Source organism: Magnolia sinica, chromosome 12 (assembly GCF_029962835.1).
Source record: "Magnolia sinica isolate HGM2019 chromosome 12, MsV1, whole genome shotgun sequence".
Taxonomy (NCBI): domain Eukaryota; kingdom Viridiplantae; phylum Streptophyta; class Magnoliopsida; order Magnoliales; family Magnoliaceae; genus Magnolia; species Magnolia sinica.
Genome location: NC_080584.1, coordinates 35,376,659 through 35,404,205, shown reverse-complemented (window position 1 = coordinate 35,404,205; position 27,547 = coordinate 35,376,659). Strand labels below are relative to the sequence as shown.

General features: G+C 38.1%; 1 protein-coding gene and 1 non-coding gene across 2 annotated transcripts; one reads left to right on the top strand and one right to left on the bottom strand.

Annotated features, from left to right (window-relative positions):
* Window positions 1–1,669: 1,669 nt before the first annotated feature.
* On the top strand, window positions 1,670–1,777 carry LOC131222048 (small nucleolar RNA R71). The gene has a single exon (XR_009159756.1). It is a non-coding gene; the product is annotated as a small nucleolar RNA R71 (small nucleolar RNA).
* Window positions 1,778–7,944: 6,167 nt separating this feature from the next.
* LOC131220440 (beta-glucosidase 40-like) lies at window positions 7,945–26,983 on the bottom strand. Its single transcript, XM_058215353.1, has 10 exons — window positions 26,912–26,983; window positions 26,474–26,545; window positions 26,291–26,378; window positions 17,970–18,222; window positions 17,304–17,419; window positions 16,569–16,798; window positions 16,437–16,468; window positions 8,798–8,900; window positions 8,567–8,675; window positions 7,945–8,199 (listed from the first exon to the last, which is right to left on the bottom strand). Exons 1-10 carry the CDS (start codon window positions 26,970–26,972, stop codon window positions 8,022–8,024), a joined length of 1,242 nt encoding a protein of 413 aa, XP_058071336.1. The 5' UTR covers window positions 26,973–26,983; the 3' UTR covers window positions 7,945–8,021.
* Window positions 26,984–27,547: the final 564 nt, after the last annotated feature.

Here is a 27,547-nt window from a genome sequence, read left to right as displayed (position 1 = left end):
ATTCAGAAAACCCAACTTCACTGTCGATGACATCGACCACAGTTTGATGACATCGAATCTAGTGTTTAATGACATCGAAAACAGTTCAATGGCATCGAGAATTACATGAAAATCAAGTTTGTTTGCTGGACAAATTGGATGCATTTCTCGATGACATCGAAGCCTTGTTTTATTGCTCGAAACTTGTTCGATGATATCGAAGGAAGTTCAATGACATCGGGCTTTTTGCAGATTTTTGGAGCAACTCACTGGAATACTCTGGACACATTCTCGATGGATCAAACACCCTTCGATGACAGCGAGGGACTGTTCGATGACATCGAAGGAAGGTTTAATGACATGAAAAGTTTAGCTATGCGAAAGGCGTTACGCAGTGTGAAAAGGTGCAACTTCTAGATTCAACTTACGTTTGATGACATCGAAAGCGTTATGTAGAGTTTACGCACAGTGCATAAATTTGAAGCGATTTTCCAAAATTAGACGGACAAGCCTATAAATATGGGTTTTTCAAGGAGTTCTAGTGATGAATTAGGTTACAAGGAGCAGAGACAAAGGGTGGAGCAGTCTCCCAAGAGTTTTTCTTCTTTCCTTTTTTATTTTTAATGTTTTCTTTAAGGGTTTTAGTCTCAATCATGTCTATGGTTGCCTAAACCTCTTAACTAGGGCTAAGAGGTGAAGCTTGTAGCATATTGGGATGATTATCTTGCTTTGATTATTGTTCTTGTCGAACCTCATTAACTTCTAGTTTGATATTAAAGGAATATTTTTAGTTTTCTATGATTTATTGTTACTCAAATTACAATAGATGTTGTGATGGCTTTGAATATTTTCTTTTCCTGTTTTGAGATTATGAGATTGGTAAATGTTGTTGTTCACCATCGTCTCTTGGGAAGGATAGGATGATGGAATCCCTTCCAATCATCACAATACTCCATGTGTGGACTAGATCTATGAAAAGTTCAGAGATTTGATTATCTCATCTTCCAATTGGATATGATAGGACTCCAATTCCAATTGTGTTTCTTGAATCAGGTGAGGTAGCATCTTGATAACTACAAGTGGATCCTTGACACCCTAGTTTCCCTTTTATATTTGATAAATCCTTCACAATTACTCTCATTTATTCAAATTTTAGATTTAGATCTTATTCTAGTTCTAGTTGTTTTTAGAATACGTACAAGTTTAGTCCCTGTGGATTCGACCTTGGTCTTAACGAGTAATTACTACATCGCGACCTTGCACTCGAGGTTGTGAACACTCATTCAATATCTCTTAAAAAATAAAAATAGTAGGACAATTTTTAGTTGTATGTTTGTTGCAAGCACAAATACCACAAATAATTTTCACAGCCTTATTGGGTTTGATAGGTTCCGCCTTCTTAAGTTCCATGGCCTCGACTTTCCTTGTGAGATTAGCCATTCTTGCATTTATGTCATCTTCTTTCTTCAAAATATAAATAACCCCTATTTTCCTTGGTTGAGCAAGCTTAGAAGTGGTGGGTCTTGGGGAGGTATCCCATGATTGTGCATTTTTAGCAAGTTTATCAAAATAATCCTACGCATCATCGGCTTCCTTATTCATGAATTCCCTATTACACATCATCTCCAAAAATTGGCGCATGGGCAAGGTTAATCCATCATAAAAGAAACTTGTCACCTGCCATGTTTTATAGCCATGCTATGGACATGAATTTATGTGATCCTTATATCTCTCCCAAGATTGAAAGAAGGTCTCACCCTCTTTTTGTGCGAAATTCATGATTGTTTTCCTTAAGGTATTCTTTTTATGATATGGGAAGAACTTTTTAAGGAACTCCATTGTCATCTCAGCCCATGTTCCAATGGACCGTAGTCTTAAGGAATGCAGCCACGACTTAGCCTTTTCTTTCAAGGAGAAAGGGAATAATTTTAGTCTAAATGTATCCTCGGACACGTTTGGAAAGTGTAATGTAGATATTATCTCATCGAACTCTTTCATATGCAAGTATGGACTTTCATATTCTAGTCCAGGAAACTTAGGAAGGAGTTAAATTACCCCCGATTTAATATCCACGGTTCTTGCGTTCAATGGGAATATCATGCAGGAAGGTGTATTCACCCCCGCTGGTTATAAATAATCTCGTAGAGTATGAGGCGGGGGTGCATGGTGCACCTCATTCTCATCCTGCCTTCCTCAACTGGGTATTGAGGTTGATTTGCAGTCATCTCTTCTATTAACTCAGAGGATATTAGGTGGTGTCTAATCCAGTGATGGATATGAAACCCTTCAACTAATCCTTCTTCACTCAAGAGACGAAGAGTGTTATCACAAACCCAATTGGGCATGAAACACTTAAAGCCCTCAAATTATAAATAATTAATTACCTAAGAAAAGAAATCTAAAGAAAATAGGAAATCTAGAGAGATAAGATATGATTGGAAAGAGGTTACCGGATTGGAGTTGCTATCTTAGGATCCTACAAAACAAAAGCAATGTTAGTTTCCAAAAACAATTTCAGAAAAATCCTAACATCGAAAACTAAACCCTAAACCTAAACTAATTTCAATACTAATTAATCTCAGAAAAATGTAGCTGAAGTCCCCAGCAACGGCGCCAAAAACTTGTTCACAACCCCAAGTGTAGGGTCATGATGTAGTAATAACTTAGTAAGACCGAGGTCGAATCCACAAGGACTTTACTTGTACGTATTCTAAAAATAATCAGAACTAGAACTAGATCAAGATCTAAGTTGGAATATGGAATAGTTGAGAATAATTGAGAATAAACTATCAATGGAAATGAAACTAGAGCGCCAAGGATCCACTTATAGCTATCAGGATGTTAACTTAATTCACTCAAAACACAACTGGAATCGAAGTCCTATTTTATCCAGTTGGAAGAGAAAACAGTTGAAGCATAATCGGAACTTCTCATTAAAACAAGTCACATGTGGAGTACTATTGCGATGATTGGAAGGGAATTCAACCTCCACCATGCCTAGGAGACGATGGTGAATCATGAATTTTACTAATCTCAACAGTATTAAAATAGATAAGAAGATATTCAAAGCTATCACAGTATCTATTGTAATTGAAGTCACAATAAACCATAGAAAAATAAAAATATTCCACAATTCAAACTAGAAATCAATGATGTTCAACATAAACAAGAATCAAAATAAGATAAACATTCCAACACATTACAAGCTTCACCTCTTAGCAATACCTAAGAGGTTTAGTTAACCATCGACTTGATTAAAACCAAATCTCTTAAATAAAACATGAAAAATAAACTAAGGAAGAAGAAGAAAAACTCATGGAAGGCTGCTCCACCCTTTTCTATGCTCCTTGGATCCTAATTCGTGTTTAGAACTCCTTAAAGAACCCATATTTATAAGGTTTTCTTAGACTGACTTTGAAACCGCCTCAAATTAATGCAGCAGAGTAACACTTCGGTCGAACCGAAGTCAGATTCGAATTGTAAATGGATTCTTTCTTCAATTGTTGCCCAATTTCGGTCACACCAAACTTGGATTTGGTCGAACTAAACTTAAGTTTCGGTCGGACCGAATTAAGTCCTTTCAGTGTTGGAGATTTTTGTGCACTTTCGGTTGCACCGAATCCTTCCTTCGGTCGGACCGAATTATCCTTTGATTGAACCAAATGAGCCCTGAATTTCATCTTTGGTTGCTGGATTGTTTTGTACGATTTCAGTCGGATCGAACTTGTTTGTTTTCTGTTGCGGATTAAGCAATCTTCTTCGGTCCTTTCTTCATCCTTTGTACTTGGTTTCCTTGGATCTTTGACATGTGAATTCTCCATTCTTGGTCTCCTAATATCCATCCCTTACCTTGGTGATTCTTGAGCATCGAATTTATGCTTTTAACATTCTTTTCAATCCAAGCTCTCAGACTCACCTCGTGATACAAACATGTATAAAATATACACATTAAGCATTATCACGATCATAAAACCAAGATATAATCAGGGGGAAATATACAATATTTGACACTCAACACTGCTTATGCGCACAACACCCTTGTTGCCAAGCTAGTGTAGTAGGGTTTTCCTTGGTTTCTCCTTCCTCCACTTCTCCTTCTCCGTGGAATACTTGAAGAAGAGAAGTCTCAGATTTCTTCAAGATCTTTAGAGCTCCGCACTCATGAATGGTATTTATAGGCATTGCACACATGTGGCCTCGATCAGCGTGCTGCTTACCCCATTCGTGGACACTGATCCCACTTGTTGCGCGCCGTGTAATGATCACATTCGTACCCGCGCGATTATTATGTTCCGCGCGCACAACAAATCTCCTTCACTTCGAAAGATCACTTTTCCCTTGCTTTCTTTCTCTCTTATGTCTAGATTTCTTACTTTCATGACTTCTTCTGTACTGATTTTTATGCTCCAATAGATGCCCCATTGATCCTCTTTTGATTTTACTTCAAAATAAATGGAAGATTAAATTTTCCCCACAATTTACATATCCAAACTCGTTGCGCGGTCCACATGCAAATCATTGCGATATTGGATCCGCGAAGCCATGATTCGGGCCTCGGGTCCACTTTTTCCTATAAATACCCATCATTGCTTCAACTTGAATTATTCTAACATTTCTTTTGGTCAAATTTCTTGTGTGTGCCACGCCTCCTACACAACGAGTCCCTTTCACTTGTAACAGCTTCCCCGCAACGAATCTTCACACACAAGGCCTTCTGCACGCAACCTATTGCCCGCGCAACAGATCCCTGTCTTTTGCAGATTTTTCTAAGTATCAAGACTCTGCCGGATTTTCTCCAAAAACCCATAATGGCCAGAACTAAGTAAACTTATCACCTTTTTTAAAAGGATACACCCTCTTCTCATCAGTCTGAACCCTCAGTTCCCCTTACTTCTTCGCAAAACCTTGAGTCTTCGGCTCCTATTGCTTCACAAGGGGATCGTTCTAGTAAGAGAGTAAAAATTATGAGGAGACAATCGACCTTCTTTAAAGAACCTGTACTCCTGGTTTTTCACTTCTCAGATCATATATCCGCCTTATCTATGCCTATTTGCAATGCTATAATAGTCGAAGATGTTAAAAGACCTCCCAGAAAAGGCAGGGAAGTCGACCGTGAACATTCGCACTGATCATCTATGACCCCCGCCCAGACAAGACACCCCGCTTCCTTCTCTTTCGAAAAAGAAGTATATCAAGATGAAGAATCAGGAACTCCAGGAGAAGATTAAAGAACATAAGAAGAAGAGGCTTCATAACTGTTAGGACAATGTGAACAAGACGTGATCACATTCACCAGTCCTTTTAAGTATGAAATGATCATCAACCCATTGAATATTCGTCACCATTTATCTATCCTCCAAAGCAATCCCATTGATCAAATAATGGGAAGTTGTATTCCTAGGGCATTCTACTAGATGGATACTCTAGAGGTTGATAGCCAGTATGATTTACCAATAGAATTAGTGTTTAAACTCTAGAGAATGCTTAAGATCATGATTTTCTAATAAAGGAGCATGGAATGCTCATTAGAGTGAATAATCACTAAGAAGAAAGCATGAATCTTAATGGGATAGAACTTAAGAGGTTTGGTAAAGGTTGAAATGCACTAAGGTCTCTAAAATATTAAAATTCATCATTTTCCCAAATATCCGAATTCAATATATATATATATATATATATATATAAAACAAGAATGCTCCAATGAATATCTAACGACTAGGCTCGATCAATCGAGACTAGCCTTCGATCGATCGATTTATGCTGAAAATAGTCTAAAGAACTCGTTGGATTGTTTTAGCCATATTCGATCGATCGAGCTTAATTGCTCAAGAGGAATCGATGATTCCTCAATTGATCGAGTTTTTGCTTTGAGCGCTTGAACTAATTCATATTTTAGGCTAGAGCTTCCTCGGCGTTTTTTTACCATGTTTAGTAAATCGATTCGATCGATCAAGCTTCGCTTGAGCACACCACTAAAACGTTGGTTTGAGCAATTTAGATTTCCAATAGCTTGGGACCTTTATAACATATTGAATCATGTTTCAATTAGGCTCCTAAGCCTAAAGGATTATCAACAAGGTTTACCTATTACACTATTACGTCTAGAGGTTCAATGGGTTGTTATGAGTCTAGGTTATGGTCACCAAGGTACCTAATTTACCTGTTCTTTGCTCCTTAATGCTTATGTCCACTTGTGTCTTCGGTCTTCAGCTTCCGAGGGCTCAATCGACTTCATGACACATGGACTCACGTGATTGATAAACAAGGTGAAAAAAAAATGCACTAACACAATAAACTGACATAGACACTAAGACATGCAACGATTCCAGACCACACCCATGATTGACTATTGGGGGTGGGGTGCCCACTTCGGCACTCAGTTGCAAGCAACCGCTATTAAAGAGGGGCATTTATAAATACCCCACCCTGGGGCCAATAAGAAAATTAGAAGACTCACTCAACCTAATCAAACCCAGTCAAACTTATTCAACCCAATTAGCCAAAGAACAAGCCCAACCGTGAGCCCAAATCCAAGCCCAATTTAAGCCCATACCCAGTCCCATTAGTATTTAGGACTACAATAATGTAAATTTGGGAGAAACGTGGATAATGCACCACCCTAAGGGCCCCCCATGTAAAAAAATGGAGAGCATCCATGTGGTGGGTGGTGTACTGCGCTCCGCTCGCCACATGAACACTCCAACTTTAGCATGGAGGGTTAAATGGGGTGGTGACATCAGCTGGGATCCTTGATGAATGCACTGGAAAAGGAAAAGACCTTGCTGCCCCTACCTTTCACCAAAGTTACGCCTTTACCGCTAGATCCGACCGCTCAAATTGCGCCACATGGAAGCAATCAATCCTAGCCTGTGGAACACCTTTTACCCCTAGAATTATCAAAATTTACCAAAATACCACTCCAATATATACCCTATAAATACCCCATTCCACTTCATTCCACACCATCTTCCAATTTCTAAATCTCTTAACTTCTTAGGTTCTTAACCTCCCATTCTCCATCCCTCCACCAAGGAAAAGAGAGAGTAGAAGGAGAGGAGTTTCAGCCTAGGTCAACCTAGCCAAGCCTAGCCTATACCTTAGCCACCGAAGCTACCAAAGTACCAATCCAAACTACTCAACTCCAACCTTGCAATAAATCCATCCATCTGTCATCCATTCAAGCTTTGATCAAGCTTCATTCATACTTGCATAAGCATCATGCATCATCCTTCCACTCTAACCCCCTACTAGTCTAGTCGATTTAAGTGTATGCTAAGTGGCTCAGTAGTATACTTGATCTTTTCAACAAGAACTTGGATTGACTAGGCCTTAACCCTTCTTAAAGTGAGTGAGTCATGGTAGATTTATTTGACCTGAGACATTGTTTATTGTAGTCACTACATCGTCACACTACATTGTACATACATTTACGTTATCAAAGCATAAGAATTAATCCGATCCCTGAAATTTATTTTGTCCAATGAAGTAGAGACCGTATAGTTGTACGAGCAGAGAGGGTGCCTAACACCTTCCATTTTTGTAATTGCGGTCCCTTACCTAGAATTTTCAATCATAGATTGGGAGTCATTTTAAGATCAGGAATCCAACGATTATTTCTTCTAAGGCTCTATGGGGTTTAGCCTATTATGAAAATATGTGTAATTGACTAATGGCTACTCCAAGTGAGATATAATACTTCATATCTACAAAAGCTCTAAAAAGACACTCATGAGCATAATCTGCCTGATACAGCATCCCTTATCCATGACCATGTGGACCACGTGCGTGGACATAATGTACAGGGCGGGATCTCAGATTTATTCCCATTCAGTTTGTTTGATTGCTGTATAGATTGTGGTTCGAGGGGTAAGATCCTTCCCTTTCCTTTTCCTTTAAAACAAGGAAGAAAAAAAAAAAAAAAAAACAAAAACAAAATCTACGTGTGAATTTTGTAAACATCAAATCTGCAGTCTCAAACCTGTCTTTTCAACTTAAAAGTTGACATAACAACAGAGTGTATGAAAATCACAAGCATGTCTGATTTAAAATGGCTGTAGAAAGTCGCTAAACCATTCAACCGACTTCTTGGCATATCTAGTGAGAGCTGGAGAATTGTAGTCAACAAAATAGAGACCAAAACGCACTGAAAAACCTGACGTCCATTCCCAATTGTCCAACAGAGACCACGCAAAATATCCTCTCACGTTGCAACCATCTTCACTGCAATCAAATCATCACCATCCCACAAATTACAAGGTTTGATAAGTCCACATGCATGGATACGTGCCAATATGGAATGCGTGTGTAAGATCTCATATTTTCATCAGATGGACTAGAAGGTAGATCTTCTGGCTTAACAACCTAACAATCAGGTAGCCTACCTTTAAAGGTGGGTCATATCATGCACAACAAATGTGAATGTGAAACTGCCTTTTTTTTTTAATTTTTTTCTTTCTTTCTTTCTTTTAGGGAGAATATTTGATGGAAATCTATGATGTCCGGCACATGCTCCATATTGGCACGTGCGCCTGCTTGATGATGAATGACGCATGTATCTTTTAACTTACTTAATAGCAGCTTAACTTACTTAATGGCAGCTGAGAGATTTGAAAGATAATCTCTGTGATAGTCTATTCTTTTTTGGTCTTCAAGTGCTGCTTGCAGAGATGTATGTCGTTCATTTTCTTCGTCTATCCCTGCAAACAATTTAAATAATAATAATAATAATAAATAAATAAATAAATAATCCATGGCGTACGTTAGAAGTAGGATTCATCCAGGAAAGGATCTAGCTGTTGCTTTGGTTGGTGATTTTTACCATTTTCTGTGATGATGACTGGTGGATTTCCATAGCGATTTTTAAGATAATTCATTGATTTCCTCATTCCCCATGGAACTATGAATAGCCAACTGGATGCGCCCTGTCACAAACAAATGCACAATTTTCAGCTCTGGTTATATTGCAAGATTGGATCACACTCATGAATGGAGTCACCGTGAACATGACTGCTGCATCAATGGCCATGAGGCCCTCTCGATCTTAGCCATCATTGGTGGATTTCTCAACTAATCTCTACACCGGCTTGTTAATCAAGCTTATAATCAGTTACATTATTTATTTACAAGATCATTTTGAAATGTTAGAAATCAAGATTAGGAAAAGGTTTAATGTTTTCCTCCAAATTAGAGGGTCATTTCACCTTGGGAGAATTGACGATATGACTGTTAGAATTACAATGGTGGATCGGGTTCTATAAAAGGGGATTAGAAATCGTATTGCAGTTACAAGAGAGATAAGGAGAAAATCTTAAAGAAAAAAACCTATGGTGAGAGAGAACATTCTGCCATTGTAATCACCACTCTCATGATATTCTCCTTTCCATTCAGGCAACATTCGATGCTCCTGATCGTGGGAAATTTCATTGGTATCAGAGCCAATTTCATTGGTATCAGAGCTTCAGGCTCATGATATGATTTAGAAAAAGTTTACAGCTGTCTGTAAAACAACTGTATTCTTTGATGGATGGCGTAGATAAAATACAGGCATCAACGTGGGGTCTACAGATGTAGTAAATTTTTTGAGAACTCATCATACGTGATGAGTCTCGAAAATCTGAATGGTCCACATGAAGCAGAACCTCATGAAATCCCCTGATACCAATTATTTACTCTGAACCAAAACTTTGGTGGGCCATAAAAAATGAAAACAGTTTATTCCCTTGATTTGCATTTTATTCCCTTGATTTGCATTTGTCTTTGCTATAGCCCACCAGAATCTTAGATCAGGGTGAAAATTCGTCCCTTAACGTTTCATGGGATTCCACATCTTATGGACCGTTCGGATTAGATGACCATGACATGTGTACAAAGGTACACACGTGTGTAGGTGCGTAGGTGAGCATGCCCCTCTCTCTCTCTCTCTCTCTCTCTCTCTCTCTCTCTCTCTCTCTCTCTCTCTCTCTCTCTCTCTCTATATATATATATATATATATATATGTATGGTGGGATTGGATTTCCTCTTCTATCATTATATTTGGATAGATGATACGTTGTTAGATGGAAGTGACTTACAAATTATTCAAATGACAAAATCGTGGTAAGTTCCAAGTTTGCAATGAAGGATATGAGATAAGCACCCTATGTTCTGGATATTAAAATAACGGAAGATAAGAAATCTTGGATGGTATGCTTGAGTCAAGAAAATTTTCTTAACATAGTACTAAACAGGTTCAGAATAAAAAACTATAAATGAATATCTACTTTGGTGGGTTAAAAAAAAAAAAAAGTAAAAAAAAGAAAAAGAAAAAAAGAGATTGAAATTATCTGAAAACAATCATCTAAAGGAAGGGCAGAAAAGATTAAATGTTCCCTATGCACAAGTAGTGGGCAACTTGATGTATGTTACATTGTGTAAAAAGTCAGATCTCATCTATGCAAGGCCCTGTAAAAAGGTACAAAAGAGAAATCCTAGTGTAAAACATTGGCAGATGAGTGAAAATGATAGATACATAAAAGGTATAAAGTATATTGAATTATGTTTTCAAGGGGGTAAGTTTGAGTTTTTAGGTTATTTGAATGCAGATTTTGCAAAGGAAAAGGATGATGGCAGGTCTACCTAAAGTCATATATTTTCCTTTTCGTCGGAGTTGTTTTTTCTTGGTCTGGTGAGAATAGAGATGTGTTGGCAAGTGTACTCAGTAGGCTAAGTTTATTGCTTATGGTGCAATCTTTGCTTTTGTCAATATAGATAAAACAATTTCTAAAGGATGTTGAGTTGTACATAGACGACATGTAGAGATACCTCGTTTCAACACTTGAGGTCTTGGTATCGATCCCTAGTGGGGGTGGCTAACATGGAGTGTGTGTACCAACAAGCTAACCCAAAAATAAAAAAAAAGGCTACAATTAGATTAATACAAAGTAGAGTTAGAAACTCAAAGGGCAAACACATTCAAGTACAATAACATTATATACAAGATGTTGAGAAGAAAGAAGTAACTGTGAGTGACTTGCCTTAGGTTGTTGATCCATTGACAAAAGTTGTAAATGCGGAATTATTTGTAAAGTATGTAGGCCTAATGGAACTTGGGGCACCTAAATTAGTGAAAATGAAATAATTATTGGATAGGTGAAGTCATTTGTAACATACTGAACTTTTCAATACCTGAGTATTGAAAGTTATTGAGTGTTATCATAGAATTTAACTTATTATGTACATGAGTACGGTACCAATCTAGCCAATCTAACCTTACATCTATTTTCCAACACGAATCTGACCATTGGAAATAGTTTCCATTCATATATCAAGTAATCTAACCGTTGATTTTACGACAAGACCATCCATCATGTGATTTGATAGATGTACCTTCCCTTAAATGAATTGGCGAATAACTCTTTATCCGTAATAATTTAAATGTAAGTTCGTTTGTAAGAATTGTTTAGAAAGGTGCATACAATCATGTAGAACCATTAGATTTCACAAAAATCTTAGATCAGAAATAATTATAAAAATGTCATTAACCTAAACCATGAATTCTAGATCACAAGGTTCTCACGATCTATTTGATGAAAAACCTTATACCATACCTATATATTATAAATTAACCGTACATGTCAAATTTTAACCCTTATATCAATAAGATCCATAGTTAAAACAAACATCCATTTGATATGGACTAAGGATCGTGATCACCTGATACTTTAAGACGGGCTGTATCTAGAACTGACAAAATGAATGGACAAAGTAGATTTCTCAAAAACATCACTGTGGACCCCAAACTAATCCTAAGTGTGCACGGTGCACGTGCACCAACGGTACACTGAACTAGAAATGGGGTCAAACTAGGTTTGACCTAATAAATCTCCAAAGAAGGAAGTCATCTTCCTTCTTGTCTCCCGCCTAGGGGTGTGCACGGATCGGTTTAGTCCAGTTCTGAGGGTGAAATCGGAACCGAACCATTCATAACGGTTCTACGATTTTCGGAACCGAAACCAGACCGTTAGCACCCTAGAACCGAACCAAAACCGGACCATGAAAAACGGTTTGGTTCCGGATCGGTTCCACGGTTTTGGGATTTTAAGAATATACACCAGTTTTGATTTCTAAAAAGTGGAGCAGCATGGCATGACATGAATTGGAGATACAAACTACATGCATGTGTTAGCACCTTTTGTTTAGTCTACCACTTTTTTAAGTGGCTTTAAGCCGCAAAGACAAAGTACGGTGTCAGTGTTCTTAAGAGAAAATGTAGGATCCTTGACTTGAGGGTTTGAACAATATACAATGGTTTTTTATTCTGAAAAGTAAGGCCCATGTTTCAGAAGTTTAGATCACTCCTCGAAAATGTCCTCGACATGATAAAAGAGAATACAACAACAGCCCATATTCAACTGAAAATTTCCAAAATTAGCTACTGAAACCTTCCAAACTTGGATGTTTTTGGCACATAGTCCATGCATGGTGGAATGTAAGAGATCAGTGGTCTAGATGACTGATCCATTTGGGCGCCATTTGTCAGAATTGAAAACCCATATATACTGAGCAAAGGCTGAAGTTAAGGATCCCATAATTCCTCATTAGAGTAATCTTCTCAAGTGTGATAGCAGGAAAGATACAGCACAGGTGAAAAACGGATCGGTTCCGGATCGATTTCACGGTTCGGGCCACGGTTCAAATCAACGCTTCGTATCCACGGTTCGGATCAATGGTCCGGTTCGGTTCTACATGGCCCTAAACTGGAACCGAATCGTATCCAACGGTTCCTGGAAATTTGGAACTAAAATCGGAACTAGTGTAGTCTAGAGCCGGACCAAACTGGACCGTTGGATCGGTTTCAATCAAGTTCCACGGTTCTACCAGTTCGATGTGCACCCCTGCTCCCACCAATGATGGACGACCATCCGCTGTGATGATTGTGGGTCACCATCATCATCCGTATGGATAATCTGAACCGTTCATCACATTGGGGAGCTCAGTCTGAACAAAACCACGCCACTCATTTGCATTCATGCACACATATGTACTCACAGTGACAGTCGAAGATATCATCACGTTAACTAGCTGTGTGGCTACCTAAAACTTAGATCCAATTCAGATCTTGGCTCATGGCCTAACTCGACCCTACAAATCAAATGAACGAAGCTAATCTCTCGAAAGATCATCGTGAGTGGACCCCACTAACTACAACAGGGAAACCGGAATCGTTTTTTCCACAAATAGTAGAGAAACTGGAAGCAATCCTCTTTCGGAACGATCAGACCTCCGATCTTGGGGCCCAGAATGCACCGGTGGATTAATTCGAACCGTCCATCAAAACTAACTCGAAAGATAAGTAATTGCATCAGAACCTACCATTGACGTGGACCATCTTCCTTGTCAGGAAGATGACTGTCGAAGAAGATCATTCGGCTCCCATATTCCAATCCCATCCGATCAAACGGTGGGCCATTCAAAACCAATCCAACCCCGGCAAGTAGATATGATCAAACACGACAACCGGAAGATGGTTCCGAACCCACATGTAAGCCAGCGACCGAAAATCTACGTAAAAAGGGTGAGTAAAACGAAGTTCCGCCGGTTGGGACTTCCCTTTTAACTGGATTAGAAGATCTATAAAATCCTAAGAGATAGAGCCATCCAATCCACGCACCAGGAGGAAGAGAAAGAGAAAGAAAGAAAAGAAAAGAAAAGAAAAGAAAAATAAAAAGAAAGAAAAGAAAGAGAAAGAAAGAAAGAGAGTGCACACGCTGTGCATCGTACAGTGACTCGTCGAGTCACCAGGGTGAGTCTAGCTCCAAGTTTAACCCTTCGAACCTCTGAGGTTAGTTGTCTATTTAATCCCTCCTGTGATCTTTTGTAGGAGATAGATCCCAATCAAAATTTTTATCCAAACCGTCAATCAAAGTTCCAAGTAACTGCGTCCGAGTCGACTCGGTAAAAGAGTAACATTGAACTCATTTTCTAGCCGAGACTTAAGTGTTGATCAAGGTAAGTCAGCCATTTACATGGCGAATTATGTGAAGTTTTAATAATTAGTTTAATTTACACATAGATTAAACCCTAATCATATAATTTGCATAAATCTATAGTTGAGGTTGAATTTAAAGTGCATGCGCCAAATTCTAACAATATGAGAGGGCGTTTCAAGATAAGAGGTGAGGGTTTTTCCTTTAAGCTTGTATTAATTTAAGTTGATGTGAATTATCTTGCCTTTTACATGCTTTCATGATGTTATGATTCTCTCCCTACCATTGTTAATTTACTACCAAAATTATTTATCCTTGAAAATTATGATATGATGTTAATTACGAGTGATCTTCATTATTTTTACGGGACGATGGATACAAGCCTTGACCTTGCCTTTATCAATTTTGTTGAGTTAGCCCTTGTTACTCTCCTCTTATTTGGGTTGGCCATTGCCACTCTCCTCTTTGTTGAGATCCATTGCTACTTTCTTCTTTGTTGAGTTGGCCATTGTCACTTTCTTGTTTGTTGAGTTAGCCATTGCTATTCTTCTCGTTATTTTGCTAGCCTTTTGCTATTTATCTTTATGGCTTGGGCATGTGTCTTGGTATTCCAAAACCCCCGTAATTTGAATTATCTCTCTATCAATGCAAGTGATGTGCTAGAGATATCACAACTAATAACTCAATATTCATAGTGGACGTAATGCGTTACGGGTAGCCGCCCTCTTGGTCTGCACGAAATTTCGTGGGTTGGTTGGTGTTGTGTACAATCGATATAAGTAAATCGCCCTGCGTGTTACTTCACTTCTCACGATTGGATATTGCAAATAGTCACTCCATGAACACATCGTGTTACGTAAATTCCTCAATCGCATTTTTTGTGTCGCCTTGAGATGTTCGCCTAAGTCTATGTTGATGTTAAACACACTGATGAATCTTTGTAGTGTGAGAATATAGAGCAAGTCGGATATTATGAACTATTTTTCACATTGTGAATATGAGTACTGCGTATGATGAGATGCACACACTTTATTAGGCATACATTTATGTAAATTGGTTGTGCATGCTGATATCCCTCATAATGGTGGAGTACGTGACGTATCAGAACCCTTACATTACTTTTATGAATCTTTTGAATTATTGTTAATCTTAAAGGATAACCATCATTATGAGTAAGGCGTTGACCCTCTTCAACCTTACGATGATGCAGGTGATATACAGATTGAAAACCTAAAGGACTATCTCCCTATAGAAGATTATATTGAAAGAATAAGAAGATAGTTTTATATAATTTAGTTTTATACTTTTGTTGCAAACTCGATAAATGTAATAAATTCCCTTTGAGAGGGCATTTAATTATTTACTGAATTCTTTTACTCTGATGAAATAATCAATACAGTCGATTTTATTCTCGTGAATGTTACCTTCATAAATGTATCTGGTGATCTAAATAAATAAAAATAAAAAATAAAATAAGGTGTGATTTTTAAATCATCCATTTCATTCAATTATTAACACCCGATTTTCTCGGGCACGAATATAAACTCTAGCCGTGAAAATTCAGAATGTAAATAAGGTGCAATTTTTAAAACATCCAATTTATACATTATTAACACTTGGTTTTCTCGGTCACATGTATAAAATCTAGCTATGAAAATTCGGGATGTTATATCATTAGCGACATATATGTAGGAGCCTGAAAACCCTTATGACATGAATGTGTACATAAAGGGTAAATCCCGAAACTTATGGCATATTAGGCCTCGTGCCCAAGTAGGAGATGTTGGATCGAGTGGGCTGGATAAATGAACATGAAGCCCACTTGATCCTAGCCATTCCTGGTGGAGATCTTAGGTAATCCCCACATGGGTTTCAAGGGTGTGGCTTGGGGATTGATTTGAGGTTGTTCGGATTGGGTAATATCTCTTATCTTGTAATTTTTTGCTTTCATAGTGATTTTTTGTCGCTCTGTGCCGTGGTTTTTTTCCGAAAATTTTTTTCCCTGTTAAATTTGGAGTGTTTGCGTTGTTCTTACTTGGTGTGATGTGTTTACTTCACTTGATTCTACTCGGTGATCCCCCAACAAATGATGTCATGAGTTTGATATTAAGATTAAGAGGAAAAGAACTTTGACATTGGCAGAATATGAAGCTCAATGCGCAGGCACCGAGAAATTTTGCAGGTGGCACACTGGTAACTAAGTATGTCACCCAGTTTAGATAGTTCGTAAACCAAAAACTACATCGATTTGATTGATGGACTTCTAATGGACAGCAGATATGAAAAAACTTCAGCTGTATCTAGAATTGTTCAATATTGGAACTGAATTTTGGATGACCATCCGCCTATAGTATACCCCGCGATTTTGGCCGTGTAATCATGCTCAATTTTTTCCAGGTGCAAAATTTGTAAGTGTCTGAGAATCAGCAATCACACTCTACCAGAGCATACAACAAGTAAAAAGGTAGAAAGAAGTAGTGCAGAAGACGAACCATCTCGCCGATGGGAACTCCATTCCTTACAGCTGAGCCAAGGAAAACAAATGGAAGATGCAAAATCTTGTGTTAGGAAACTCAGCATACTAAAGTTAACTCATTAGAATATCCTTCAGTCAGGGGACTTACGATAGGGAATCACTCCAGCATCCACCAGAGTGTCATTATTGAGAATGCCGAGTATGTTGGAGTCGTTGCTGATGTCCATTGCATAGTTGGTAGTGTAATGGTTAATGCCCAGGAAGTCCAAGGACCCTTTCAGATCATTCAATTGTTCCTTTGAGAATTTTGGAAGCCTCCCTCCTGCCCTTTCTCTCATGGATGATGGGTAGTCACCCAAGTAAAGTGGGTCCAGAAACCTGTTATCAAAATCAAGGATGGCCCATGTGATTCAACAGAAAAAAAAAAAAAAAAAAAAAAAAAAAAAAAAAAAAAAAAAGGGAGGGGGTGGAGGAATCCCAACCACCCAAATAGTGTGGACCACTATAGATGGGTCATATCCACACGATCAGATTGATTAGCAATGGGTCTTTCTACTGCTTTTCAGTCCAACTGTTGATGTATCTGGGTCTTTAGGTCTCTACGCCCATGAATGGGCCCTCTCTATCAATGATGTATTCATTTATCTCATCTTGTAATTAGGTTTTTCTTAATAAAATTGGGTTAAAGAGCGACCCATATACATCAATACCAGCCATCTAGGGTCCATCAACTGTGGTAAACACAACTTCGATGGTTTGATTTTAGATAATTTCAAAGCGTACACCATGAGGAAGGCCACCTTGGTTCCTTAGTTCGGGTGCAAGACCACTGTGCCCCATCAGAACCCATATCTGTGATTATCAGGCTAAAGAAGAGACGTACCATCCAAGTTGGAAATCTAAGCATATCTGTGCTCTCTCGACATCTTGTGTAGAATTAGACATGGGTTCCAACCACATCATATCCAAAGAAATTCCTATTGATCCCCCTTGTTCTCCCTGCTAGTTCATGAATATGTACTGATTAGCAAAGGTGAAATATTGATTTTTACAACAACTAATTGATATAATTTGTGCTCAGACATCCAGAGAAAATATAGTAAGAGTAACTAAAAGTGCATGAATTACTGTCCATACATGTGATTAATTTGGTTCATTCCTTGGTTCATGTGGGCTTGGTTCACTAAACCCAACCTTGAATTTATTGGGTGTTAGTATGTGGGCCCATGTGGGGGTCATTTAAGTGGTTGGGTCTCCTAGAGACACCCATCTTGATGGCCTACTTTAGGTATCACTTAGGAGGTTTGCTCCTCTGTGATAAATCCAATACATCTAGCAAGGTTTTAGTGATAGCCATCAATTGAAGGGTCAGGGTGGCTTGTGTAATGAGATTTTAGAGATGTGCACATCAATTGAAGGGTCAGGGTGGCTTGTGTAATGAGATTTTAGAGATGTGATACATGCACAATAGGACAACACAATTTGAATGATCTCTATAGATGACAGTGAATAACAAACACATGCGGTTGGGTTGGTTAAAGTAGGTTACCTTGAACTTAGCTTGATAGGCCCTAAAAGTGGCCGCATGTGAAAGAAGGACGTTGTGGGCGACTATGTAAGGTTCGGTGGAGGAATTGCCAATCTTACAATGAGAAGAACCAATGGAGCATCTCCCAGGCGCTTCCAGGCCCACGTCATAACCCATGAACACGAAATTGTGAGGCTCGTTGAATGTGATCCAGTGCTTCACCCTATCTCCAAATTCCTTAAAGCACACCTCCGCATACCTTACAAAATCATTTCTGCACCACACCACATAACACATTACAAAATAACAAGCAGATAGTTGTTTCGCCAGGGATCGAGTGCTTACGTGGGGTGTGTGTGTGTGTGTGTGAGGTGTAGGTGTGAGTATTAAAAAACAAAAAAGAAAAAAGAAAAAAAAAAGATTGTTGTTTCTCTTGTATCATTGTACTTTTAAGAAATTTCTTAGACAAGTTACTCGTACTGGCATGGTATGATGATTGATGTGCATGCACACTACCACCGTACATGTAGCACACATTTGCCTGGATCCAAATCATTGAAATCATGTGGGCCCATTGTTGATCGATCTAGAAATTCTCCAATTAGGTACGTAGCTTCTATCTGTTCAACTGTGCATTAACAATTGAATGTGATGTAAAAGAGGTGCGCACAATTTTTTGGATGGGTAGGATGGAAAGAAGAGGAATGCTCACCTGCGCACCTTCTTACGTGAGCACCTATGCGCACATTTTCACACGTGTCATGGGCACAGAATTTGAACGGTCCATGTGATGCGGCACCCCTTGAAACCTCACGAGCCTAACTTTCAGCATATCCAAAACTCTAGTGATCCATAGCAAAGAGAAATGCAAATCAAGGGAGCAAATTGTTTTCATTTTACATGGTGAGTTTTGTATTGGCTGAAAGTTGGGCTTATTGAGATTTCAAGGGGTGCAGCATCACATGAAGTTCAAATTTTGTGCCTAAAATATGTGTGCAAAGGTGTACAGGGGTGCTCACGTGAGAAGGTGTGCAGGTGAGCATTCCTACGGAAAGAAATCAGGCCCAGGGCTTACCGTGATTTCAAGGGGTGCAGCATCACATGAAGTTCAAATTTTGTGCCTAAAATACGTGTGCAAGGGTGTACATGGGTGCTCATGCGAGAAGGTGTGCGGGTGAGCATTCCTACTGAAAGAAATCAGGCCCAAAAAACTCAATCTAAGGCCAAAATGCCCTGAACACGCACTACAGCTTTCAATGATCATAACTTTGTGACCTATTTGAATTCACATGATATGTTGGTAGAAAGCTATATATCCATGCCCTACAACGTGGAAACTGATGGAATCTGTTGACCTGGATAGATTTCTCCGAAAAGATCACCTTGCTATTTTTTAGTAAGTTTCGTCTTTGTTATTTCTAGTGATTTAAAATTTTGGTTGTGGTACACTGTATTTTCTTTAGTCCTTTAAGAGCCGCTTGTTAGTTTGGATAGATTTAAGCTTTTTTTTTTTTTTTTTTTTTAAAATTTATTTTTAGTAATTTTTATTATTTTGAAAATGCTGCATAGTTTGAATCTAATTAAATGAGTGTTTGGAACGTAAGTTACTTAAGCTATTTATGTCTTAAGTAGCTTATCTTGATTTCTACTTATTAAAGTGATTAAGTAACTTTAAATAAATAAAAAAAAGTTACTTATAATTTATCATAAACCAAACTTACTTATCTTAAATAAGTTACGTTTTTTTTATTATAATTTTTAAAATTTTATTTTATTTTTTTTAGTACACCCCACTGTCAGAAAAAGTAACTAATTTGGGAGTATCCAAATGGGCTCCAAGGGCCTTTAGATACTACCAAATAAGTAGTTTTTTTTTTTTTTTTTTTTTTAACTTACCTAAGTTAGTAAGTTATTTTTCTTAAATAAGTGAGTTTGGTTATTAAATTTAAATAAGTAACTTTTTAGGAAAAGTAACTTATTTTCATAGGTGATTTATTTATTATTATTATTATTTTTTTTTTTTATTGTTTTCCAACTTCTAAAAATAACATATTTCTATCATTTTTATTAATAACACAACAACCTATGAAATTATTTAAGTGAATATGCTCTCTGTGGCCATGAATCTCCTCTAAGTTCATAAGATTGAAAAATCATTCAATGAATGGGTAGATGATCTAGTGGGCCCCACATGATCATGGCCCAATCAAGGTGGTCACACGTGATAGACAATCCACATCAAATGTCCTCCCCTAATGATGAATGACCCACATCCCAGGTGAGCCCCACATGATGGGTAACCCACATTGAAGATGGGGCCCACATGATGGGCAACCCACATAAAAGGTGGGCTCTACATGATGGATGATCCACATCAAGGTGGGCCCCAAAATACAATGAGGAGGCAAGCGGTAGTGACGTGTTGACCGCATCAAATTCTGAGTATTTCGACGAGGAATGGATTTTGGATATGGAGGTTTCGTATCACATGACCCCTCATAAGAGTTGGTTCACCGGTTACAATGAGTGCGATGGTGGCCAAGTGTTTATGGGCAATGACAATGTCTATAACGTAGTTAGTGTTGGATTGGTGCACATCAAGATGTTTGATGCCATGTGAAATTGTGGTTTCATCGCTATAAGTGAAGCTTGAAGATATGGCTAATGTCCTAAAGGGGGGGTGAATAGGACTTTTCAAATTTTAACTAAATAGTTAACATGCACTTACTTGTAGATATTTATGCAAAGTAATACAAACAAGAAAGTAAAGTCTACTTAGTGAAAAACACCATTCAAGCATTTTTGTCAAACATGCTTGCTACGGAAAATAAACCAAGTGTATTGTTCAGTAAAACTCGACAAATAGAGATTTAAAAATTCACCGCATTGCACAAGATGTATAGTGGTTCAGCTACGTGCCTACTCCACTCTCGGCTGACTCACTCTCTTCTATAGTATGCTGGATTTCACTATGAGATGGTTTTAAATCAGGTTTACCATATATCTTTACAACCTACACAAGGTCTACGTTTTTCATCCGTTGATGCTCCCTACATAAGGTCTTATTAAGTCCTACATAGAACTTAATAAGTCCTACACAAGGACAATAAAATGTACTCTCCCGTCAGAGGCCTACACAAAGACTTATCGAGTTTAGAAGCTCAAACTCTTAAACCCAAACCTACACAAGGAATCATTTCCAGACACGATGGACTTAAAATACTTTCTTATTTGAAAGTGGGTGAGCCCCATTAAGAAATTCGATGAAGATCTTCTCAAATATGAAGGATCTTTTGCTCCCTTGTACCGCAACCGGATGATGACATGCCGTTGAAAATGCCAAGGTTTTTGGGTCAAGGGATTGGTGAATCCTAACTATGTATTGATGAATCTTTATGAACTAGTTAAGGATCCTCATGGTTGAGCATTCAATGCAAGCTAATATACAGATTTTTCAATAAGTATGATTGTTAAAACACCAATGAATGCTGGAGTTCATTGTTCAATACAAGCTCTGAATACCTTAATAAATGTCTTTAAGACATGAATTGAATGATGAACTCCATGAGAAAAGAGAGCTTTAAGAAGATGGGTATTCACTCACATAGGGCTCTCTTTATTACTCATGTCATTGCCAAGAAACCCATCTTTCATATATGAAGAGTAGATTTCCAATGGTAAAAAAAATGGATATAAATCTATCAGTTTCGATGTCTTCGAGTGGTCTTTGATGACATCAAAGTGTCCCTTCGATGTCATCAAAAAACCTTCGATAGCATTGGGAAACTCTAAATTATAATTTAAACCTTGCTGGAGAGCATCCGCTTCTCAGTTCGATGTCATAAAAAAGGTCCTTCGATGCCATCGAAAAAATCTGAATTTTTGACCTGAGATTGTTGGACAATTTGGAGGTCCAAGTTCAATGCCATTGAGTTGACCTTCAATACCGGTATCAAAGATCCCTTCAATGTCATCGAAGGAAGTTCGATGTAATCGAAGATGTGTTCGATGCCATCGAAGTGGATTCGATGCCAACGAGAAAATCCAGAATATAAACATTTTATTGCTGGACTGTTTGTGCTCTGAGCTCGATGCCACTGAGCTCTCTTTAAAGGCAGTTCGATGAGACTTCGATGCCATCGAAAATGTCTATTTTTTTAGATGTTTTTTTTTTTTTTACACAGACTCCTACCCACTTAACTCACTAGCATACTTTAAGATAGTTTTTCCTAGAATGTATATGCTAGATAGAGGTTTTTTTTTTTTTGTGGGTTTTGGTACAGACTTTGACGAGGTCTTCGTAATTTCCTTACCTTATCGTGAATTGGATACCTTCAATCCTTTTCTTAATTCTTATTTGGGGCTCTCCTGACTCTAAGACTTATAACTCACGTAATTAATTGACAAACTAAGGTACTTACACCATGGAGCATATCTTGACTAATGTGAGACACATTCCTTAGTTAAGGGAAGAGTACGATATATCTGAGTGTACTCGAGGAACTTGGGTGCAAATTCACCAGGTTCAATCATGTCTTAAGGTTTTAAAGAGGGCACTCATAGTCATGAAAGCATAAAAGAATGGTAACCTTTACAGGTTGATCGGGAGCACTTCATCGGGTGGAGTTACAGTGTTTATAGCGGATTCCACGTCTGCACATATGTACGCCTAGACCACATGAGAGAGTGGGGCATTACGTACTTTTTTATCGTTGTTTGATCCTAATTTTAGAAGTGTTGATTTTAGTATATGCGAGCATTGTATATATGGTAAAGAGTCAATATTATCTTTTTTAAGTCAAGGAAATATGTTTATAAGGGGGTTCTGGATTATGTGCATTCCGATGTATAAGGATCATCGTTCATAGTTTATGGTGGAGGGTCGTCATGGTTCGTTACGTTCATTGATTACTATTTCAGAAAGGTGTGTGTTTATTTTTTGAAAAATAAATTTGAAGTTTTCACCAACTTCAAATAGTCGAAGGCAATGGAGGAACAACAGTCTTGACAAAAGGTGAAAATGTTAAAGAAAAATAATGGTGGGGAATTCACTTTTAGGAAATTCAATTATTTTATAAATATGAAGGGATCGTGAGGTACAACACAGTGCACCACACACTAGAGCAGAATGGTGTGGCTGAGCGGATGAATTGGACTTTCTTGGAGAGAGCCCGATACGTGAGGAGTAATGTTGGGTTGAGCAAGGAAATGTGGACTAAGACTGTTAACACGGCTTGTTACTTACTGAATCGGTACCCTTTTACGGCTATTGACTGTAAAATTTGAAAAGAAGTGTGGAGTGGTTAGTAGGTAGACTACTTGAAGCTGTGAGTATTTGGTTGCAATGCTTACTCTCGCATACCATCAGTTAAGAGATACAAGTTTAAACAAAGGGCTAAAAAATACATTTTTGTTAGCTATGGTGATGGTATGAATGAGTACAACCTATATGACCAAGTCACATGGAAAATCATCTTAGTCATGACGTCAAATTCAACGAGGGATCATTGTTCTGTAAGGATGATCACAAAGGAAGCAAAAAAATTGGTTGTGGACACTCAGATAGACAAAAATGAGACATGGGCTGATACTGAGACATGGACAGAGGTACAAGGGCAGGTGGAGCAACCACTTATGGGAAGAAATCCACAAAGGGATCATAGGTTACTGGCGAGATACAGAGATGACTCGAATGTTGTATTTGCCATCATTACGAATGAGGGGATCCGTCTACTTTTTAAGTAGCTCTTGATGATGTAAATGTCGAAAAGTGGAAAGCAACGATGCATGACGAGATGGACTCCTTATACGAGAATGAGACAAGAGAGCTGGTAGAACTTCCCTTCACCCGTAAAGCGATCTGGTGCAAGTGTATTTTCAGGAAGAAATATGATACATACAAGGCAAGGTTGGTAGCAAAGGGATATGCTGTAAGGTGTAGAGAAAAATATTTCGACTTCACTTAAATCTTCGCTCTTGTGGTGAAACAAGCATCTATTAGATTCATATTGGTGTTGGTTGCCTAATATAATATTGACCTGGAACAGATGAATGTAAAGACTGCTTTCCTGCATGGGGAATTGGAAGAGAAGATTTACATGATGCAATCAGAAGGATTCTAAATATAAGGTGCAGAGAAAAATGTTTTCAAGTTGAAGAGGTCATTATACGATCTAAAACAGTCGCCTAGGCAGTGATATGAGAAATTTGATTTTTTCATGATGAGTCAAAGGTTTGTCAGGAGTGACTATGATCATTGTCTCTATTTCAAGACACTAAGTGATAGAAAGTTCATTATCTTGATATTGTATGTTGATGACATGCTTATCGCTAGTCATAGCATGTCTGAGATTGACATACTGAAAAGCTCAGCTATCAAGGACATTTGAGATAAAATACTTGGGGGCTGTAAAGAGGTTTCTCGGCGTTGACATACATAGAGAGAGGAAGAGGAACATGATATGGTATCTCAAGCTGAATACCTTGAGAAGGTATTGGTGAAGTATAGGATGGATAAGGTAAATCCATTCAGCATTCTCCACATAGCTCATTTTCAACTTTATTCTGAGCAATGTCCTAAAACGGATAAAGAAAAGCAGGTTATGTCTCATGTGCCTTATTCTAGTGTTGTTGTCAACTTGATATATGTCATGGTCTATATGAAACCGAATATTTCACATGTAGCAGGTGTTGTTAACAGATACATGTCTAAATCCGGCAAGCAACACTGGGGGCAGTGAAATGATCACTTCGATATATTCAAAGTACGTAGGACTACACATTGACATTCGAAAAATGAGGGAACAAGTTAGTAGGATATGTGGATTCAGATCATGTAGGCAGTGTGTATAAAAGAAGGTCGACTTCCGGTTACTTTTTATTTATTTATTATTTTTTTCAACGAATGAAGCGATTAGTTGGATGTCAAAGCTTTAGTCAGTGATGGATCTTTCCACAACCGAAGCTGAGTATATGTTAGTGATGGAAGCATTCAAGAAACTAGTTTAGTTAAGGGGAATGATAAGTCAGTTGGGGCTTCAGCCGAAGACCGTGCTGATTAATTGTGATAGTGAAAACACGATCAATTTGGCAAAGAACTTGGTTTACCAATTTAGAAATAAATATATTTATGTGCGTCGTCATTTTATCTAACAAGTGCTAGAGGAAGGCAGTGTAACTCTAAAAAAAATACATACAAGTGTGAATTCGGAGCATATGCTTATCAAGGTGGTTCCTATAGAGAAGTTCAAGTTTTGTGTGACTTCTCTAGGTCTAAAAAAGATTGAGTAAAGACAGAGTGCGCATAAGAAGCAATGATTGTAGAATCATGATGGAAACGAAGTAGAGATGAAAGATTGAACATGGCGTGTTACATCATGAAGATTATAGTCATGGTGGAGGTTTTTGAAAATCCAATGCCTCAAATCTATGCTGAAATAGGGGCCATCGACTAGTTGACAGTCTGGTCAACAGGTCGAAGGATATCGAAAATACTTAGTTTTTTAGTAAAAATCTCTGGACAGTTTTTGGAGTTTTTGACATGTCGAAAACTATGGTCGATAGGTCGACTCGACCGATCAAAGCGTCTTGATGGGTTGACTCGACAGGTCGACGGATTGCGCAGTTCGACACGTTTTTGCGCAAATTATTTTTATTTCCATTTTATCTTAAATATATTGGTGTAATCAGGAATTAGGGTGAATGCTAGACGTGCTTACGGGTTTGAGAGGGTTTTGAAGAAAGCAAAAGTTAGGGATTTTCTCTTTGGGCTTTGAATCAGTAAGATTTCATCTCTTGTAATTTTGTTATTCATAGTGCATTATCGCTTTGTGCTTTTTTTTTTTCGGGAGGGTTTTTTCACATAAATTCGGAGTGTTTTCTATCATATTTATTTGTGCGATTGTGATTACTTTGTTTGATTCGTTTTTGTGTTCTTCCGCGAGTCCTAACAAAATTGTCATTGTTTTGGCAATTTTAACCCTACGATTTGTGACCCGTATACAACAGTCATGATATGGAAAGAAACAAGTGGTCCACACTGAACTGAAAAAAAAAAAAGAAAAAAAGAAAAAGATAGAAGGAAAAGATAAAAAAGAAAAACAGAAATAGTTCAAAGAGTATTGGTTGGGATCTTCCGTTCTGGGAGATTTCGGGGGATTCGTCAATGGTATGACTCGAGAAAAGGGCGATTCCGCGGGTATGATTCGTCAATGGTGGGACTCGAGAAACTAATGGTGTTTGATTCCACTCTCATAGGCCCACTTGTTAAATTGAAAAACCCCTTCTATACTGTGCAAAGTCACGTGTCACATGTGTGTCACAAAAATTCATTGTGTCCGTACATTATTCTTGGGCTGAGCCAACCCCCGTAGGAGTCATGCAGCGCTTGTGGCAGGTCCCAGTGGTACAACGTCACAAAAGGTACGAGTCCTGCATCACAACGCGCAAACTTCATTAGTAAAGCTATTATAAGATTTTGAAAAATCCATAAAGACCACAAAACTTGAATTGGATGTGGACCCCACCTTGCGCGATCAGAGCATCAATTAGATTGTTGTAGTAATCTATCCCAGCCTGGTTCACGATTCCATTCCCGTCTACACGTCAAAAACATAAATTTACTTGATGTATTGTGCTCTAGCAGGTTGTCATGGTTGATACTCAGGTGCGAAATTGTACACGTGGAATACAGGTAGCTCAAATCAGACCAACCAAATAGTCTTACCCTAATCAGATAGATCATAAACCAAAATTTACATTATTTGTTTATTATGAATTAAGTATGTGGACATTTATTGGACCGTTGAGATGAAAAATAGCCGGTGGGTCCCAAAGTGGAACGATCACCTGTCTACAGTGGGTCCCACAATTATCAGAGCTTAATGTGAGTTACCTGTATGCGAGGTGTACAAGCCTTCCATTTTTATCTTATAAGATGTTCTGAGAGAAGGAAAGCAACGTACATGGAAATATGCGAGTCCATGATATTGAAAACCTATAAGCATCCAGCCCCATATCTGTCATCAGCTTAACGTCCCCCTACAAATGTTATCCCGGTTAGAAGTGCGCGTTCATCTTCTTTGCTGTGTTTCTGCGGTTTCAAAACAAATCCAAGTAGATTGTACTTTTTTTTTTTTTAAGAGTCAACTTTTTTGAGGAACGTTTCGACACAAGTAAAGAATGAGCCCGTTTTAGAGACTACCTATTAGGAAACATGGGTGCGTGCCACATGCAAATTTTCACACGCCCGTAGCTGTGTTTCGATGTGGGCTTGGGCCCGAACTAGTTTATCTAATCCATGCGCTATATATTTTATCATTTTAAATAGAATTCTAAGAGTCACTTATTTTGGTAACTGAATGGCACTGATTCACTGTAATGAGTGGACAATTACACAGCAAGAGAGAGCAACTGTTATATAATTCCCATTCTAAAGCATCTCTTAAGATAATAAATAAATAAATAAATAGACTCCGGTCTCCTCTCTATCTTTGTGTCCATCAGTTCTTGTTTTCTATTTTCTGTTTAGTTCTTATTCCTTTGGTTAAACAATCAAGTCCCAATTTGCATCCATGGAATCAATTTGGTCGGGCAACTAG

Bases quoted from the DNA above. Each gene is read 5' to 3' on its own strand.
- LOC131220440 (XM_058215353.1), bottom strand. From the start codon at position 26,972: ATGACAGATATGGGGCTGGATGCTTATAGGTTTTCAATATCATGGACT. The intron at 17,420-17,969 runs GTAACCTACTTT...ATGAACTAGCAG, and splicing joins CCTATCAAGCTAAGTTCAAG to GGAGAACAAGGGGGATCAAT. The intron at 8,200-8,566 runs GTAAGTTAAGCT...ATTTGATTGCAG, and splicing joins AATCTCTCAGCTGCCATTAA to TGAAGATGGTTGCAACGTGA.